General features: G+C 36.8%; 1 protein-coding gene across 1 annotated transcript in view; it reads right to left on the bottom strand.

Moving 5' to 3' along the window:
- The window catches only part of LOC148834983 (catenin alpha-3-like), a 634,761-nt gene that overhangs the window by 122,075 nt on the left and 491,836 nt on the right, over positions 1 to 20,850 (bottom strand). Inside the window, exon 11 of the mRNA XM_088915226.1 lies at positions 18,050 to 18,206. Within this exon, the coding sequence (XP_088771352.1) occupies positions 18,050 to 18,206 (157 nt within the window). The remainder of the gene's footprint in view (positions 1 to 18,049; positions 18,207 to 20,850) is intronic.

Raw genomic sequence — 20,850 nt, 5'->3', positions numbered from 1 at the left:
TTCTGAACCCAAAATTTGTCTGCCAATGCTATAGATAATTTCCAAGATAGGCATGAAAGGACTATAACTGTGATATAAAAAAACACTCCTTTCAGACATAATCATGTATAATTAAATTAACTTCTATTAAATAAAAAATAGTCCAGAAGGGTGTTCCTTGTATTGTACAGAACATATATTTACCCAGTGCACTGATCAGAGTTAGCTATTTCACATTGTGCCCTAATAAGTGCAAAACAGCTGTCAATGGTTCCCAAATACATTAATAACGTATACTGTATGCAAATAGTAATTAGATGTCTGTTGAGACACTGCTTCTTTTCATAGTTGTGAAACAGGGAGCATTAATGAGCTAAAGAAGTAATTAATATTCATCCCCCATACTTTATAATGACTGTTTACTCTTAAAAACACCACAATCTTGAAACGTGTCCCTTGAAATAAAATTTCAATGCTATTAAATTTCACATACCATGCAATTTAGATTAGAATCTAATTAGAATTAGAATAAGAATCCTGCTACATGTTTCTGAAATTCCATTGAACATTATTTAATATTAAAGCATACCATAGTAGCCTTTCAAAATCATTTTCATTCACTGCAACAGGCTGTTAAGCAGTGAGTTTGCATCTTAATTGTTAGTTTATTTTGCAACATAAATTAGTATATAGTTGTACATCAGACCTGAACTAATTGTTCATGAATTAATAAAAGAAGTAAAACAAAAATGATTGACAACTACAGTATTTTGCTGCATTGCAGGAGGGTTCATTTTTTTCTTTTAAAATTAATTATTTGGAATTTGTTTGAAATGTATAGATTATACATTGGTCAGCCTTGTATGATTTTTATTACCATTTTTTCTTACATCTTAATCTCACTGAAGAGATAATGGATGCCCTTATTATTCCAGACAAACAAAAAGAAGACAATCCCTTACTTTGTTTAATGGTCATGGTTAATTGAAATGAGAAAAAAAGATGGAACCATGGAAACTGCTACTTTTCTTAGTAAATTATGGAAAAGAAAATTAGTTTTAAAGGATTTAGGGAAGCTAAGCTTAAAATTTTAACCAGACTAATTAATTTACTGATTCATCATTGTACATCCAGATATCACAGGAACAGCAAAAATGATTTCTTATATTTAAAAAAGTTGGTTTTAAAATATTTAATAGTTTCATATTTTATTTGTGTTATCAGAGCATCAAATCAATTAACAGAGTGCAACAAAAAATATCACAATTGTTTTAGAATCATTGCCCTGTTCTCTCTATAGAACATAACAGCTACCAAGATAATGCCACAGAGGAGAAACAATTCACATTATAATTAACGTTCCTAATTTTGTTAAAAAAGAAAAGACAACTTTGAAAGTATTTCTGCAATGTTGATCAAAAATAAGTACTTGGAAATCATAGACCAGATAGACTGAGCCTACTTATAACAGTTTGTAAAGATGTTAAATATTTACAGTATAACCATTTTCACAGTCTATATGTCTGCACTAATTACCAAATAACAATATCCATACCACTTAGAACACATTCAATCAATGCACAATTGGAAGGGAAACACATGCTGTTGATTCAAAATCAATTTTGTACCAAAGAAAATTGTATAAAATGTGGAGCCTAAAAGCATCCCAAATTTGTATCACCTACTGCTGAAATTATTAAATTAACATTACAGCTTCAAAAACAAAACAAACACTGTTCACGGAAAAGAACAAAAAAACAACTGTGGACAAAACAAAATCTAGTGAAATGAAAGTTTTACAAGGGGGAGATTATACTGTACTGTAACTTTTAATAAACATTTTATTTTTAAGTTATATTGAATGATAGTGCCCTATCATGTCCTTGTCAGACAAGCACTGACAATTTATTTATTTACAGTATATCCACTAGTTTTTAAATGAAAGAAAATTGACGCAGTATGTATCTCTTTGACAGTGGTAGGTAAAACTTTAAAAGACAAAAAGGATGATTCCAAGCTGAACCTACTGTACATGGACATGGAGAATGCATATGGAACTTTTATTGAATCTGTCCTAACATTCATTGTAGTAGTCTAGTTTGGTAACCCAGAATAAACACAATAAAAACAGTTTGATGGTGAAGGCAGATGGAAAAGTCATTACTGTGTAACAAATTACAGCTGGGAGACATCTGTACCAAAGTAGAGTGTGGAAGACCAATATAATCGTTGACTGTGATGATGATCTCTTACACAGGGAATATAAACTCCTGCTATCAAGGAGTCGATTTAGACTGCCTAGATTAAAGTGCAATAGAACTATGTTATCCTTTCTTCCCACGGCTATAAACCTGCTTAATTTGGACAACATGCATAGATCTCAAGTCTCTCACATACTGATCACCTGATTTCTCTTTTTTTCAAATTGTAAAATGTAAAGATTAAAAATCCTACAATTGTAAAGATTACTTAAGATGCTAATTTTTCCGTGTATATTTCTTTTTTTTTTAAATGGCTCATGTTGTTTAAATGTATTATACTTTGTGTTATATCTTGTACCTGACGGAAACGTAAATTTCCCACCTGAGACAATAAAGGAAATAAGTAAGAATTAAACCTATATACAGAAAGCAGAAAAACTAACCACCAGCTTATCTCTGTGTTGCTCTGTTAATGGCATGAAAATGCAAAATCAATCATATTATAATATGGCCTGCAGAATTATTGAAAATAATCACAGGACTAGTGTGGCACATCTTACATTAAAAAATCAAAAGCATTGGTAAGGATAAACTGTTAAACTTTGAAGCTGTAGTAGTTAGCAAAAACAGACGTATGCTTGGCAGATGCCCAGAGACTCTTCAAAATGCAAATTGTTCAACCTATGGGAAATCATGAATTAATAGTTTAGAATTGGTCTTTTAAAAATTAATTACTTTAGGCATTGTATTCAATACATTTACAAATCCTTAATCACCCCCAAAGCCTTTGTAACAGAGGCTATAAACTTTTTTTGGGGGGTAGGTACAGTAAATAAGGGCAATAAAGAGTTTACTCTATTAAAATTGTATTAGGCCTGTGAAACTTTTCAGTTTAGCATGAGCTCTTTATAGCAGTCCAGTACTACATTTGTAGTTCAGAAATCTACTGTATTCAAGCAAAAAAGAAAATAAACTATGACAAAACAGATACAATTACTATACAAATACTGTGTTTAGCTATAGAAATTAGACTTTCAACAGTAACTAAGTTGTTTTTGTAGGAACAAACTATAGTATGATTTAATCTGTTTTTAACTGTCTGATGTAGCTAAAAGAACATTCCAAAGAGTGACAAGTACACAATAAGCATTTATTAATCTACTTATTTGTTTTTGATGCATTTATATACTGTATATATACTTATATAATATAACATTGCACCTTCTGAACTTATTTTGCATGTTATTCTCAATTTTGTGATGCAAGATGGAGAGTGAAGGTAGAAACTCTATTATGTAGATGAGAGATCAACTTGACCAATAGTGGTCAGGTCCAGTTCTTGAAAGGCAGTCTGTTCAATCTTTGCTCCAAGATGGAAATTATTTACAGTACCTTCATTTATAAATATACAGTATATTGTATATAATTATATTATACATAAAAATACTGTTAACTTTGTTGAGAGATGGTTACCAATGAATTACATCTTTAAACAAAACCACAGATATCAAAGTGGCATGCGTCCTCTAGTATGTTTAGAAGAATAGAGCAAATGAAAATGTATACGATTTATAAGACTTTACAAAGGTTCTGCTACTGGAAAGAAAGCTTATATTTCATATTTAAATTGGAATTAAAATTGTAGCTTATAAACAATTAAGCTTTTTATAGCTTTGTGGATGAATCAGAGTTTGAAAAAGAGGGGTCTTTTCTTGAAAAAGAATGGGTTAACCATTTCTATAAATATTTATATTCTTATACTATAACTATAAGATTATATACATTTGAAACTCATATGGCAGTTGCTTGCCAACACATTAAAACACTGACATTTCATATGTTTATGTAGCTCAAGATGCATTCTACAATAATCTAAAGTATCATATAATTACATTTTACAATATGTTCTAATAGAAAAAGGTTATTTGCAAACAAATTTAAATGTTCTTGACACAATATCTCAATTTACAGATCTCTATCCAATTGAACATCGGTGATTCTAACTTACAATGGATGTTCATCAAAGGCTATGAAGGAATTAGAGCAAATCTACAGAGAGTATCCCTTTGAAATCCCAGAAACTCATAGTACACCACAGGAGACATACAGTATCTGTCACAAGTGACCCACTGAGGAAACGGGAAGATGGACCCTATGCGGTACCCAAGGGGGCTAGAAGAGAGGCGAAGTCCGAGTCGAGTTCCGAGGTTCATAGAAAAAAGTAGAAGAGTAGGTTTCCAATCCAGAATAGGGCAAGGCTGAAGTTGTAGTTCCATGATCAAAAGGTGAAGGTCAATCGAGAAGGCTTCCAAATCCGAAGGGGCAAGACAGTAGACGAAGTCGAAGGTGAGTTCCGTGGTAGGTAACAAAGAGTGAGAAGGAAACAGAATCGAAGGCGAGGTAGGTGCACAAAAGAACAACCAATACTGGGCGAAGAGCAGAGGGTTTAGAAGGGTTTAAGTACTGTGCGAGGAAGAAGGTGCGTTGATTGATGAAGTGTCGTGGTTGGCCGATTTGCAGGGGCGGTGTCGTTTGGTAGAAGTGCCCAGGGCTTGGGTATAATTAGTGCTGGTGCATTTCCGGGTGAGAATGTGGTGAGTAGAGGGTGTGACTGTATCATCCCTGCCAAAGGAGGGTTTAAAAAATGCTAACTACAACAGTGTAAATAAATGTAATCCTCATGTTTTATGAACTTAAATTATTTATTACATATACTGTATAACTTGCTCTGTGCAGTGCTATTGAGATTATGTTTTAAGAATTGTTAATTTTTTTAACAGATTTTAAGAATCTGTTATTTGATTTAATTGTTCATATTTCATCAGGGATATAAAAAGGTTATTGGTGTTAGTGGGGCCAGGAGGGGGCACTCACCCTGCGGTCCATGTGGGTCCTAATGTCCCAGTATAGTGACGGGGACACTATACTGTAAACAGGCGCCGTCCTTCGGATGAGACGTAAAACCGAGGTCCTGACTCTCTGTGGTCATTAAAAAATCCCAGGGCGTTTCTTGAAAAGAGTAGGGGTGTAACCCCGGCGTCCTGGCCAAATTTCCCATTGGCCCTTACCAATCATGGCCTCCTAATAATCCCCATCTATGAATTGGCTTCAATTGGCTTACTCTGCTCTCCTCCCCACTGGTAGCTGATGTGTGGTGAGCGTTCTGGCGCACTATGGCTGCCGTCGCATCATCCAGGTAGATGCTGCACATTAGTGGTGGTGGAGGGAAGTCCCCAATACCTGTAAAGCGCTTTGAGTGGAGTATCCAGAAATGTGCTATATAAGTGTAAGCAATTATTATTATTATTATAAATAAATGCAGTATATTGGGAGGATTTAAAAACACAACAAATGAGTTTTGGAACCAACAGTTTTAAGCTGACTTTTTAAAGTCATGAAAATGTGATAAAATACTACAGGAACTGTCTCTGCATTTCAGGCTGCTGTATGACATGCTATAAGCCTCATGGGCAAATATATTTTTTTGCTTGATGTGATCACGAGAGTATTGAATGCTCCAAAAAGAAACATTTCAGACTAAGTGAATTGAGTAAAAAGCATTGATCGCATAAAAGATAAGACGATATGTAAATATCAATGTGCATTGAAAGGGAAGCCAATAAAGTAAATTTTCCGTTACAATCCATTAAATTATATATTGGAACACTGATACCTAGGCAATGGGACAGCATATGCATAGATATATGACATACAAATAAAACTGATTTCTGCCCTCATAACTATGTTTCAATTTTTATCTAAACAGATCAGCTCAGCTGGACCACAAATATATTGCAGCACTCAGATTTGAAAGTTAAAGTTGTAACATCCTCTTAATCTTTCAGACAAAATCAACTAATGTAATTTAAAACATCACTTTGTTTTTTAAAAGCATAAAGTATGGTAAGGCTTTACCTAAGGTAAGGCTTTTTAAGAAAGTTAAAAAATACCATGGCTATTTACAGGACTATGTAGGTCTGAAAATGGAATATTATACTGTAACCAAAAAGATGAGAATCTAACTCTCAAACTAGAAAGATTTCAGAATAGACTAAATCTGCCCCAATCACAGATGAATCTGTGACCAGCCATTTTCTGACTCAAGAAGAATCTGAATTAGTTATAATGACAATTAAAAAAGTGAAAATACAACAAAGACAATCGACAGATTACATTGTTTATAATACATGGCAGATTGTGAGTGAAAATTATATGATTGTTAAATATGCTGTCACATTACATGACCAATTAGTTGCCAAAAATGAATAGATGTTCCTTTGTGAATTAAATCAATTTAATTTCTAGAACAAGTAGTTATTTCACTTTTAAGCACTAGAGAAATACAATATGCTACAAGAATAAATAAGAACTGTACCTGTACCTGAATGACTAATTTGTTTGCACTAACCAGGAGGTCTATTTTTTTAGTTTATCTGGAATAAACATTCCTAATGTTTCTATTATTAATGTACTTAAGTGGTACCCAATCAAGCCTGCAATAACTACTCCTGAAGTGGCAATTACTGTACCAATTTATTGTTATGTTTGTTAGAAAAGAAACTTTCAGAGAGGGTGCCCAACTGATTAGTAGATTATGGCAACTGAAAAACAAACCCTGTGTGAGGCACTGGAACAATTTTACAAGTATACTCTACATACAGTACTCCACATTCATTAGTGACTCAGAAAACATGCTCTAGAAGTTACTTCATTCTGACACTTACTGCAATGGCTTATCTTTTAAAATATGGATATTGCACGAGTGTATCTCTCCTACTACTTTTGGGTTCCAATATTTGAAATTTCAGCAAAAGAAACAAACCATAACCAGATAAACTAATTTTAATTTGAAACTAAAAAGAAAAAAAAAGAAGAGGTTGTAAGTGAGCTACCAGTGTGTAAAACAAAACCCACACCACACACCTGCATAACCTGCTGGGTGACCCATGGCAGCCATTATCCACTGCAGGCTGGTAGCTGATCATGTTGAGAAGAGAAATTAGTTCACCACTAGAAAATAAATTTAGGTAGGCCAGATTGTATAAATTCAGAGTGAAATGACACCTACCGTTTTCTTTGATTCATTATTATTTAACCAACGTTATGGCTCAGGTCAGGTCTACAACTCATTTTACCTCTGTATCAACACATGTACAGTAAGACAAGTTTTTGTAAGTTTGTACTGTGTGCAAACAGCCTTGCCAGTTCTAATCACATTATAGTGATGACAGGGTTTAGGAAAAGAGAAGGAAATCACATAGGAATGTTGCTGAAAGGAACATCACAAGTCAATAGACATTCAGGGACCCTACACCAACTCTAGTGGTGTTACTAACTGATACTAACTGATAGGAAGTACCCATGCTGAATTGGGTTCTGGTCAACCATATGTGATGTCCCCACAGCAGTGTTGTCATATTCAAAGGGACCACCTCAGGGATTGCAGCAACAACTACAGCTGCTGACACAACAGGGCATCACAGAAGACCATAAATCTGTAATGCCATCTTTAACATGATAATGCTTGTCTCCACATGGTAAGGGTCAGTCAGGACTTTATCAATTTTGGATTAACATCTGGGATCAGGAATTGGCCTACTATATCACTTTAGAAATATTCTTCATTACCCTTCACTCACTTCAGTATCAGTTTGTTAGAACTATATTGTGTGTTCAAATTAATTACTTAAAATGTTTTTAACCTGGCAGTTGGATTAAAGATTGAACAGAAGAACATTTGTAGCCTGTATCTCTGTCAGTCCACACCACCACATTTGCATGTTTGAATTTGAATGGAGTGTGCACAAGATATTAATCAATGGTTGAAGGTTGGTCTGATTTACCTTTTGAACTGCATGACACATATCATGTGATTCTTTGGAACTTTCTGATTAAATTATTTTTTAGCAAAACCTCATAGAATAAGTATACATTTATCTCATATTAAAATTATATTTTATCTGTGTTATCTAAAGTGTTTCAATATACTTTACAGTAGCTCAATGTTGCACTTTATTCACCTCTATTTCAAGACCCAGTGTATCAAACCAAAAAGTCAATCTTACTACTAATGAAAAATTTGGAGTTTAGAATATGTGATGGGGAATTTTAACTGGGCAGAATACTCTACTTAATAACTAAAAGCTGTGATCAAGCAATGTATTTGAGCTCAGAGATTGGCGGATGGATTGGGGTTCTAATTGAAAACAGGCATTGGTCTTTTATTATTTTAATTTCCAAACATCCCACATTTTAAAACACAAATTGCTTTGTATAAATTATATCCTTTAAGGTTTCACAATTATGAGTTTAAGATAATAAAAATGCATTTAATAAAACACATTACACAATAATGCAGTTCAGAATGAATAGTTAGTGGTTGCAAAAAATTAAAATAATTAAAGTACTGTATTTAACAATTAAAAACTAACTTTATTCAAAAAACTAATATTCAGATTGGACCTTATTGATTCTGGTTTCCTGAATGCCTGTTTACTTTGAACATACTGTATATTTGGTGTCCCTGCCAAGTGTGTTTCATATTTTACACTGCTGTTCTTTGCATTATCTAAACCAATGAAGCACTTATAAGTTATGAAATAGCTTCTCAAATACAACTCTTTGAGACTGCATTGAATTCTTGGCAGCTGAATACTAGAAAAGCATGCTTACTTGCATTCACAAGGCATTATTGAAAATAGTCTACCCATGATCTGTAGCAGTGGTACTCAATGCTGCTCCTGTATCTGCTTTTGTTTAACTGGGCCCTTCATCAGCAGTATTATCTGGAGCCTTTAACTGATCTGCTTGTGGGTTTAGATCTGCTTTTTGCTCTTAGGTCTTGTTTTAACCCAAGTTAAAGTGCAATATTTATGATAACTTCCGCATCCAGAAATGTATGTAATCTCTACAGAACATGGAAATTAAGAATTTGCCCTATTATCATTAAAAAAGTTCATAATAAGTGAATGGATGATGAACAGACGCAGGTGGAAATACCACTGTCAGAATATTTTCCCAAATAGTTTTTCCTTCTGTTTCATTCCAATTAGTATGTATTTCAGCTAGTACACCAAATGAGAGCAGTCCAGAAACTCACTAATTAGAACAGAGCTCATTCTTGTTACAAATCTCATTAAGAGTTTATGAACTGAAAGAAAATTTTAAAAAGACCTCATACAGAAAATTGAAATAAATTAGTTTGTGATTAGGATCTCAGTTGGAGACTTCCAGAACTAGAACCGAGAACCACTTTTTTGTAGGTTTCAAAACTGTAAGCTATTCAGGGCATGTAAAAGTTGTGAAGTTTCCGTCAGTCAATCCAATTAACAATTTCATGCTTGAATTAGCTACAAAAAATGGAGATATGTTTTACAGGGTAAGATATAAGGGCAAAATCCCTTATTGTAATATTGCAGTCTTGAGGAAAACTGGCAATCTGAATTATTATAATATAGTACTGCACTATTTGGGGCTTGTATTTTGTCCCTGGAAATGTGTGGGTTCAGATCCTGGGTTGAACAATGCTTGTACCCTTGAGCAATACATGTTACTCAGATTGCTTCAGTAGCATACACATTTCTGAAAAAGTTGTGCTTCTCTGCTTAGGATAAATACCGGTATTCAGTACATATCAATGGAGTTTTGCAAGCCGACAGTTTTATAATCTGTATGAGGGTATAACAGACACTTAAATTCAACATATGCAGTCTAATCTGTCCATAAAACTTTGTTCCATATTTTTAATGGCCTGTCATTCAAGAGTCAAGATTTTTTTCTTTGCCATATACAAGTGTGTTGGAATGCTTACTCGTTCAGCTGTACCCAGTAACAGTAGAGAAAAAAGAATAGGCAGAAATGACAAACAGACATGGACAATAAATTTAGACAATAGACTGTTATAATACAGCCAAGACAGGACATAGTGCAAACAGTGCTGTACCTTAAAGTGCAGGTGCTAATTTGAGCTGTTTATGATACGGACTGCTTGGAGGAAGAAACTGTTTTTCAATCTATCGGTCAGTGTTCTGATACTGTGATGCCTCCTACCAGAACCCAGGGGTGAAAACAGATCGTGACCAGGGTGAATTGGGTCCTGAAGTATAGCTTGAGCCCGGTTGTGGCAGTGATCGAGATATATCAGGTCGATGGAGGGTAGCTCAGTCCCAATGATTTTCTGTGCGGACCTCACAACCCTCTGTATGGCTTTTCTGTCCTGTACTGTGGCTCCACCATACCACACCATAATACCACCAATCAGGACACTCTCAATGGTATTATGGTAAAAATTTGCCGAGTGTTGTCTTGCTCATCCCCCACTTCCTTGTACTTAGTTGCAAATTCTAAAATGTCCTTTTTGTTTTTAACACTGATGAGAAGTTTGCATCTTGCAGTGAAAGCCCTTGTAATTCTCCTGTTGAAGTCTTCCGCACATAGTGAATTGAGATAATGTACTTTCACCCCTGCACTCTAGAGATGATCTACAATCTTGCTGGTTGTTATTTTAGGGTTTTTCTTTTCTTTTTCTCATTTTTTTTCTGTTGTCAAGTGCTGTCATATTTCTTAGATGATCTGGTCTTTGCCAATTATTTACTACTCCAGTAGCATATTTCTTTTTCAAGACATTCTATATTGATGATTTTACCATGCCCAATCTCTCTTAATGGCTTTAATTGAAATTTTCTTTGGTCTCATCTTTACAATTACTTGCTTTTTCCATTACATACAACTCTCTAGACTTCATCTTGGTTTATGCCTTTTAACTCAAAATGCAGACACAAAAAGTAAACCCCAAAGAATAGAACTAAGGCTATACATTCACAGATCTTTTATGTTTTCACAATTAAAGCAAAATGGAACACATGAGCAATTAGAAATGCCTGTCATTTGTTTGTCCCAATACTTATGCTCATCTGAAACAGAGGTTTGATCACAAATGAAATTATGTGGTGGGGTTTTATACATGACTTTCAATAGATGCTTAAGGCTTTATAAAATGGTTAAATCGTTTAAATATACTGTAGCAAATTATTGCTTTAGTCAAGTTATCAAGTGAAAAAAAACTAAGACCTTTGTTTGAAGGAGCAACTTCAAAAATATTTTTTTCTTGCCAACAACAGACTATAAATATTCCCCATATTAGACTGAAATCTCAAGTTGAAATCTCAATCCTAAATACCATTCAGTACTGAGCTACTGAAACATACTACTGGTATATTTCCACCAATTGCATTTGCAAAATAATGAATGCCTGTTTATAAGTTTAATATCAATGTGAACATAATATCGTAAGAAAGGTTCGAAACCATTTGTTTCATCTGGGATTTACAGTTTTAAGTTCATCAGCCAATTCTTGAAAGAAGCCAGAGTATCACTTTCAATAGCATTATTATATATGGTATACAGTATATAGTTCCTATATAGTTCCATGCACCCGCAACCCATTTTGTAAAAAATGTACTTTTTGGTTTTAAATGCACGATCTCTATGTATGTATTGTGCATCTTGAGTGGTTTTGCTGTACCTTGTAAGTTTGAACATTGTGGAATTGATTCCACCACTTCAGTTTCTGTTGTAGTTCATTTCTGTGCTTAATGTCAAAGAACTTTATTGTCAAATACTATGAATTATAAAGATATAACAAATATGAGAGCAATGATAATGACATTATGCCTTTATAATTAAAAAAAATAACCTGTCAAATATTAAAATTTTATTTCTCTTCACTTCCTTTGATTTCTCTATTACTGTTGATAGCTAAGCCCATTGAGTTAACATGGTTGTTTAAATCAGGTCCCTTCATATACCTCTCTGGTCAAGATTTAAAACAAAAAGTTCTTTCAGCCTGTCATTCAACCTGTCTGTGTTGATCATTACTAAGCATGGGAATGTACCTGATCACTCTTCTTTGGACTGATTCAAGTGTAGTACTTAGAATATATCCAATATTCTAGATCAAGTCTTCTAATGCATTACACTGTTGTGTTCTATAATTAGCTGATTTCAATTGTAGAAAGACAAGGAAGTATGCCCTGAGAATGCCATTGCTTAACAGAAATACTGTACATGTACTGTATGTCACTGGCATGCAACTGAGGATGGTCCACATGCATATTATAAGTCCATCTTATAAATCATTCAATAATATTAATTTATATACATTTTTCAATGTCCAAACATTAGTGACACTAGTGAAACTAGGAAACTAACAGAACAGTGTCTTAAGAAATGTTTATATTTTAATTTCTCCTGCATTAACAGCACAAACTTAAAAAAAACATTTTTAGTATAGCTAAGATTAAATGAAGAGAACATGGGAACAGTTTTTTTCTAAAGAGTTATGCATTACTGGGCAGCAGAGTGGCTGCAGAGGTTAGCGTTGCAGCATAGCAACACAGGGGCCCTAGGTGGAATTCCTGGGGTGTTTTCTGTGTGGAATTTGTACAGTATGTTTTCCCCTTGCTCACAAATGCTTGCTCTGGAGGCTCTGTTTTTTTTCCCCACAGTCCAATGACATACTGTACTGGTAGGTTAATTGGCTTCTGGAAAAACTGTCTCTGGTGTGCTTTTGTCTGTGTCTATGTGTACATTGCAATGAACTGGCTTCTCATCCAGGGTGTATTCTGCCTTGCTCCTATTGTTGTTGGGATAGGCAGTTTGTATTTGTTTTATTTTAAATGGGTATCCCTGACTCGAACGGAATGAGATATGGGTCCAAGCCACAGTCATGGAAGGAATTTAATATTCAGCCCTAGACTCTGGTATTATAAATGTCACATAATGATTATGTCATAACATTATTAATGTCAATAAGTCTGTGAAGGTGTTTCTAATGTATTACTAAATGTACATTTACCCCTTTAAAACTAAGACTAAAAGCTTGTAAGGCTACGACTATGAAACTGAGGGCTTTGTGCCAAATGTAGGATTATATCCAGGAAATAAATTCAGTAATCAAATCATGGTGGGAAAAAAAACAATGCAAACAGACTTATAAAAAAATAGCTCTGCAAAAAAAAAAGAACTTTTTTAAAATCATCAGTTTAATAAATCATTAAGGGTGCATTTTATCCTATAGAAACATTAAAGCCATAATTAGAAAAATTAAAACTCACAATTCAACTGCAAAACAATGTTTTTCTCACTTAATGTTCAAGATGGCGCCGTGTTAGTGGCAGCCTGCTACAGCAGCTCTGTGTCTTTTTGTTTCTTTCAGTTAGTTAATGCTAGTGTGTTAGTGTTTTTTCTTCATACCTTTGCCGGCAACCAGATTTGCGATCACAACATGATGGATACTAGGAAGCTGAGAAACTTTTTCTTGTTTTTTCTGATACTTGGACCTCTGTGGCTATCGAGTTGCAATGCCGATAGCCACAGAAGCATTGTCTACACGCGGGACCAGCTGATCGCGCTAGCGCGTCCGGCTCTACTCACTGGAGAGAAGCCATCGGTGATGGAGGAGCTGAGGAGGAGAAGCCGAGGCTGTAGGGCTGGTGCGACGTGAAAGGCGAAGAGAAGGAGATTTAAACCCTACCTTCCTTCGATCATCATGGGAAATGTGAGGTCCTTAGTGAACAAGATGGACGAACTGGGAGCATTGGTGAGAAGCCAGAGGGAGTATCGTGAATGCAGTATCATGTGTTTCACCGAGACGTGGCTGCAGGAACTTATTCCGGACTCGAACATTACCATCGGCGGCTTTCAGACGGTGCGGGCGGACAGAAACACCGAGAGCGGTAAGAGGAAAGGAGGGGGGCTCGCGGTGCTTGTAAACAACAGATGGTGTAATCCTGGACATACTCATGTTAAGGAGCGCGTCTGCAACCCGGACATCGAACTGGTAGCCGTAGGACTGCGTCCGTACTATCTGCCGCGGGAGTTTACGTGCGCCATCTTTGTTGTTGTTTACATTCCACCTACGGCAAATGCAGCGGTAGCGTGTGACGTCATAAACACAGTCACAGCCAGGCTACAAACAAAGCACCCAAGCGCTTTTATAGCTATTTCAGGGGACTTTAACCACGTATCTATTTCCACCACTCTGCCTACTTTCCACCAGTTTGTTAAGTGCCCGACCAGAGAAAACAAAACACTGGACTTATTATATGCCAATGCTAAGGATGCATATAGTTCCACAGCCCTTCCCCCCCTTGGCAGATCAGATCACAACCTTGTCTTGCTTACACCATTGTACACACCTATTGTCCAGCGCCAACCTGTGACCATGAGGACTGTGAGGAGATGGTCTCAGGAGGCTATGGAGGATCTACGTGGTGCTTTGGAGGCCACCGACTGGGATGTGCTGTGCGAACCACATGGGGACGACATAGACAGCATGGTGGACTGTGTCACTGACTATATTAACTTCTGCGTAGATAACACCATCCCCACCAAAGACGTACACTGCTTTTCCAATAACAAACCCTGGATCACCAGCGACCTGAAGGCTCTTCTGAATGACAAGAAGAGAGCCTTTAGGAGGGGAGATAAGGAAGAGGTCAAGCGTGTACAGAGGGAGCTAAAGCAGAAGCTAAGAGAGAGCAAGGACGCATACAGAAAGAAGATAGAGGACAAGCTGCAAAGGAATAGGGTGAGAGATGTATGGAGCAGCATGAGAGAGATCACTGGCTTCAAACAGGCTGGGGGTGCAACAGAAGGGAACCTGGAGATGGCCAACGAGTTGAACCAGTTCTTTAACAGGTTTGATTCTGGGTCCTCTGTGGCGCAACACCCATCCCCCCACAGCCACACGCTCCCTAACCCTTCACAGCTGCGACTGCCCAATACCTCCTCCATCCCCCCACAAACATGGCCGCCTACAGCCACAACCCCCGACGGCTACTCACCCACCCATCCCCCACAGCTGCCACTCTCCAACACCTCCGCCATTAACACCTGCAGCACTGAAAGCACTATGAGCACCATCCCCCAGGCCAGGCTGACCATCACAGCTGACCAGGTGAAGAAGGAGCTGAAGAGGCTGCACGAGGGTAAGGCCACAGGACCAGATAACATCTGCCCCAGAGTTCTGAGGGCCTGTGCTGATCAGCTGAGCGGAGTGCTCCAGCGACTGTTCAACCTGAGCCTGTGCTTGGAAAGAGTCCTGGTGCTCTGGAAGACATCATGCCTGGTCCCGGTACCAAAGAAAGGGTGCCCCTCTGTCCTCAACGACTACAGACCAGTTGCACTGACTTCTCACATCATGAAGACACTGGAGAGGCTGGTCTTATCCCACCTGAGACCCCTGGTCAGCTCATCACTGGACACCCTACAGTTTGCCTACCAGCCCAGTGTTGGTGTGGAGGATGCGATCATCTACATGCTGCAAAGGGCCTACTCACACCTGGACAGGGCTGGCAACACTGTAAGGATCATGTTTTTCGACTTCTCCAGTGCCTTCAATACCATCCAGCCCTTACTTCTAAGGAGGAAGCTGGAGGAGATGCAAGTCGATGCCTCCACGACCTCGTGGATCACTGACTACCTGACAGGCAGACCACAGTCTGTGAGACTTCAGAACTGTGTGTCTGAACAGGTAGTGAGTAACACAGGGGCACCTCAAGGGACAGTTCTTTCTCCATTCCTCTTCACCCTCTATACTTCGGACTTTAAGTACAACTCAAAGTCATGCCACCTGCAGAAGTTCTCAGATGACTCTGCAATTGTGGGATGTATCAAGGGTGAACAGGAGGAGGAGTACAGAGGACTGGTCAGCAGCTTTGTGGAGTGGTGTGGGGTGAACCACTTGGAACTGAATGTTACAAAGACAAAGGAACTGGTGGTAGATTTCAGGAGGAAAAAGGTCAAACCTACTCCTGTCTACATCCATGGGAGTGGCGTGGAGATGGTGGACTCGTACAAGTACCTGGGTGTGCACATCGACGATAGACTGGAATGGTCTAAGAACATCGAGGCCATCTATAAGAAGGGACAGAGCCGACTCTACTTCTTGAGGAGGCTCAGGTCCTTCAATGTGTGTAGTAAGATGCTACACATGTTCTATCAGTCGGTGGTAGCGAGTGCCATTTTCTACGCAGTGGTGTGCTGGGGCTCTGGGATTAGAGCAGTAGATTCCAAAAGGCTGAACAAGCTCATCAGGAGAGCAAGCTCTGTCATTGGGTTTGACCTGGACTCCTTGGAGGTAGTGGCTGAGAGGAGAGTGATGTCCAAACTAGAGGCCATCATGGACAACTTCTCCCATCCCCTCTATGACAGGCTTGCAGGAATGAAGAGCACGTTCAGCAATAGACTGATTCATCCACGGTGCGACAGGGAGCGCTACAGAAGGTCATTCTTGCCGTCTGCCATAAGACTGTACAATGCATCCACCTTGCGTCTTGGCAGAGGCAACATCGACAGTGACCTGTTTCTGGACTAAACGCATCTACACATCTACTGCTACATATGTTCTCTTTCTTTTTCTTTTTCTTTTTCCCGTTTACAACAACTTTTTGTGCAATATATGCCAGGGACCTGTGCAATACATTTATATTTATATTTATATTTATATCTATAGTTACTCTGTGTTCTGTGTACTGTTCTGTTCTAGTTTGTTCTTGTGCATCCGGACTGTGAGTAACCTTGTATTGTATTGTATTGTATGTATTGTACCATTATTATATAATTCGTTACACTGTGGCTGTGTTGTGTGTGTTAAGCTGCTGTTGCACTGCAATTTCCCTCACGGGATCAATAAAGTATCTATCTATCTTAATAATGACCTGTGCCATTTTTTCTCACCATACTCTTCCACTTGAAGAGAAACTGGAAAGCAGCACAGTAATTACAATTTATTCAAATGAACTTATTTCAAAATAAAGATCTGGGTAGGGACTGCTCACATTGGTCTGGAGTCAAACTGAATTAATAAGTATTCTAACATCTAACTGCAGCTCTCTTTATCACACCATCTCTTCAGCTTTCTCATTATTGTGCTTTACATAGTAATTTTGTTACTGTTGCTAAACAATAAGCAATGACAGAATGAGCACTGGTGCAAAATAATTACAAGCCTTGGGCACATTTTTAGGAAGCAGGCAAAGTCAAGAGCCTTTGAACATGTACACATTCAAGCAGTCTTTGGCAGTAATAGACCCATGCTGTAGGCCATTATTCTAGTAATTCCTAATGTGGTGGATAGTACTGTGATTATGGGCTGTATTTTTAAGGTCTAAGCAGCACATAACAACTAAATTACCCCCTTGAACCTAATAAAACCACAGTTATAAACTCTTCTTTTGCCAAGCAAATTAAACCTAAGCTAGATGCCTGTGTCAAATTTTGTTAATATTTTTTAAGGGCGGATTGCAGTGTGTTCTTTTAGATCTTTACTAATTCTCTAATTACTGTACATATCCTCTTCTTTTACAAATAACACTTCTTTCCAAACTGGAAGAACACAGGACATGTAATTTACCTTTCAACATAAGGAATGCTAGTTCTAAAGTATAACCAAATCAATATAAGATTTGTCATGAAAAAACTTCATAATTAGACAGCACAAAGATTTTAAAATATTATTAACATTTTCCACTTACAGTAATCGTATTACTAAACTTGGCTTCATAAGCTCTTTGCACATTAAAGAAGATTCTTCAAAGAATGATGGATAAGGTTCTAAAAAGAGCTGACTGCATTAAGTGCATGCAGGTAGTGTTCTGCTTAGGTATTGTTACTTTTCTGCAATTCATTCTTGAGTACAGTGTCAAGGCTTTCCATAAGACTAAAGAAACAAAGATGAAATCAGACAACTGATTTTAATCCCATCCACAAACTACATAAAAGCAATGTATATTGCAGAATTACTTTGCTACAATGATACAAATAGAATGGCTAATCGATTGACAAAATGAGAGGGAAAGTTTTCTGACCTGATACTGCAAGGAAGTCGTCAATGCTGGTGACGTCATCCACTGCTTCAGTTAAGAGCCGCACATGGGTCTCCCAGGCTTGTCTATACACCTCCATATTTTGCTTCACAGCCTGACTTTTGGGTTTTGATGCCAGGGCCAAGGCAGCATTAATAACCTGTTGTACAGAAACAATACCATATTTTATATAAAAAAAACAATTGAGATCAGCGTTTCTTCCATAAGTCAACTTTTAATTACTTGGAAATAATAATAAAAATTAACTACACCAACAAATAAAATATGACAGTAGACAGATGTTAGAAAAAATACTTTTCCAGATTTAAGTATGTGTTAAGAGCATATAGTTGTAGTGACTTTTGGGCATGAATATTAATTAGTTCTAATGGACACACAAGAGTACAAGAGACAGAACTCTCGTACAGCTGCACTTTTTTGAATGGAAAATCAAAGTGAGGAGGCATGAAAAGTTCTTTCACATTTATCAGCATGACACCTTTGACTAGAGACACAGATGTACAGTATCTGTACAGTATGTATATAGTATTTAAGGTGGGTAGCTGCGTCAGCATGTGTAGGCTGCAAAGGAACAAGTAATAGGTTTATTCCATGCTGAAAAGAGAAGAAAGAAGACACAATGTTTCGGCTGTGGAGCCTTCTTCGGGTGTGAGAAAGACAGGGCACACAGCAAAGATTACAATCTGTTAAAATTATTAAAGCACTAATAAAGTCAACCCAATATATTTTGTGAGAAAAAAACAGTGAAATGCAAACCATTCGATGCAAGTGGAAACTATGAGCATTTAAAACCCAGAACAGGCAGCATTTCTTACCCAAACATTGAGACAGTAAGGAACAAGCTACCTACCCATGATGTCTGAAGCCCTTCATTCTTTTTCTAAATGGCTGGATAATTAGTCGCTAAATATCTACTGTAAATGGGCCAAATAGTCTCCTCTCTTTTCTAACTGTTCTTACAGTACTTTATGTTCTGATGAACATGGTGCAGTAAGTAGTAACTGAAGTGTCCCAAACAATAAATGTTCCTTTTCTTTTTTATAGTATTTTCTTTAGATAAATAATTTACTTAGATGATGTATGTAACTTATGATACTATAGTTACAGTAAACTAATAATACAATACAATTCCTTTAATATACACTATAATGCCAATAAAACTAACTTGCTGCACCTTCATATAGCAAAAAAGATGATCACTTAAATACATTAACACAACAAATTAAAACAATTATGATAACTACAGCAACACAGAGAATTCAATATACAGTATGATTAAAGTATTTTTTCTGGAAAAAAAAACATTAGTAAATATTTGGCTTTTTAAAAATAAAGCAACAAGATGTGTGCTTGTGTATTTTTGGCAGCATAATTTTATGACCCTAAACAATATACACCTTCTGTCATTTTACCAATTGATTTTAATTAGTTACTTAAGGAACGCAACTGCTTCTTTCATTGATCAGAAATCACATACTGACAAACAGTGCATTTAATGATTACTACATTTTAATCTGTGGAGCTTTGATATGAATGCAAAACAAAAGTCATCTGTGTTTAATAAAATCAACCAGCATCTGCAATTATAAATTTAAAGACGATAATACAGCGAAATGTTACCCAAGAGATTAATTTCAACACATTTATATTCTCCCGCTGTAGTGTGAGATCCCATGCAATGTGCCAAAGCTTTGGAGCAATTTATGGGAATAAAACACAGTAAACAAAAAAAAACTTTGGAACATAATACGTTTCTTTGGTTGTTTTTTGTGCATCTCACAAATTGGTCAAGACAACTGTTGCAGGCTATTTTAACTTTTTCTGTGCTTAGATTTAAATTTTTATTATTTTCCTTTTAGCATGTCCCAGTCCCAATCGATGACTGTGGTTTAACTTGACTTGCTTCTGAATTTCCGAACAAACCATGGAGGGACAAAGGAAATAGCCTTCAAGACTTGTGAATCAAGTGACTGTCAGCTTTTTTGACAATGCAGAATAAAGGCTGACGTAGACCAGTGACATTTTTTACTCTTGTTATGCACCCATTGTTGTCAACATTACGATATACTGTACGCTGAATGTCAGCCATGGAGTGTGATATGCACTTCCAGCTCCATTTTTTGGCCCTTCATGTCTATTTTTATTCATCTATGTGCATTAATAGGATCATAAAAAACATAAAATAGTTTTTTATATATATATACTGTAACAAATGGTGAGTTATGAAAAAGTTGAACAACAGGAAATGACTGAGTGCATTGCTCAATAAGTAAAATAAATAATTTTAACCCCCAACTTTAAGGCTTTTGCCAAGGATATACCTGAGCAGTTGGTACTGTATAGTTAGAGTTCCTTTGTCCTCTGGCACAGCTTTGGTGAAAAGTCATTTGGTGAGTAGTCATTTGGGCACACTTGGTTGAACAAGTAATTATTAAAATGACACACACTAAACACTACACAACATAAGCCTACAACACACAAGTTACCTTATGTACAAATATACAATAATGTGTCCCAGAGGCCTATTGTTCTAATCACACAGAAAAACCTCAGACTGCTACCAAGTATTTGACTCTTAAATAATGCCTACAGAGACCAAAAGAACAGATAAGCTGCCTTCTAAACCAGGTAAATATAACCTAAGGTTAAATCTCTCTCTGTAAACGTGGCTGTCACTAAACAAACCAGACAGGAGAGGCCATTTTTAACTGAGGGATTCTCCACACAGAAAATCAGAGATCCCTAAAAACTACAGAATAGCAAGCACTCTTAACAAGGTTAGA

Source organism: Atractosteus spatula, chromosome 5 (assembly GCF_055471065.1).
Source record: "Atractosteus spatula isolate fAtrSpa1 chromosome 5, fAtrSpa1.hap1, whole genome shotgun sequence".
In the NCBI taxonomy this organism is placed as follows: Eukaryota; Metazoa; Chordata; class Actinopteri; order Semionotiformes; family Lepisosteidae; genus Atractosteus; species Atractosteus spatula.
This window is presented reverse-complemented; position numbering and strand designations above follow the sequence as displayed.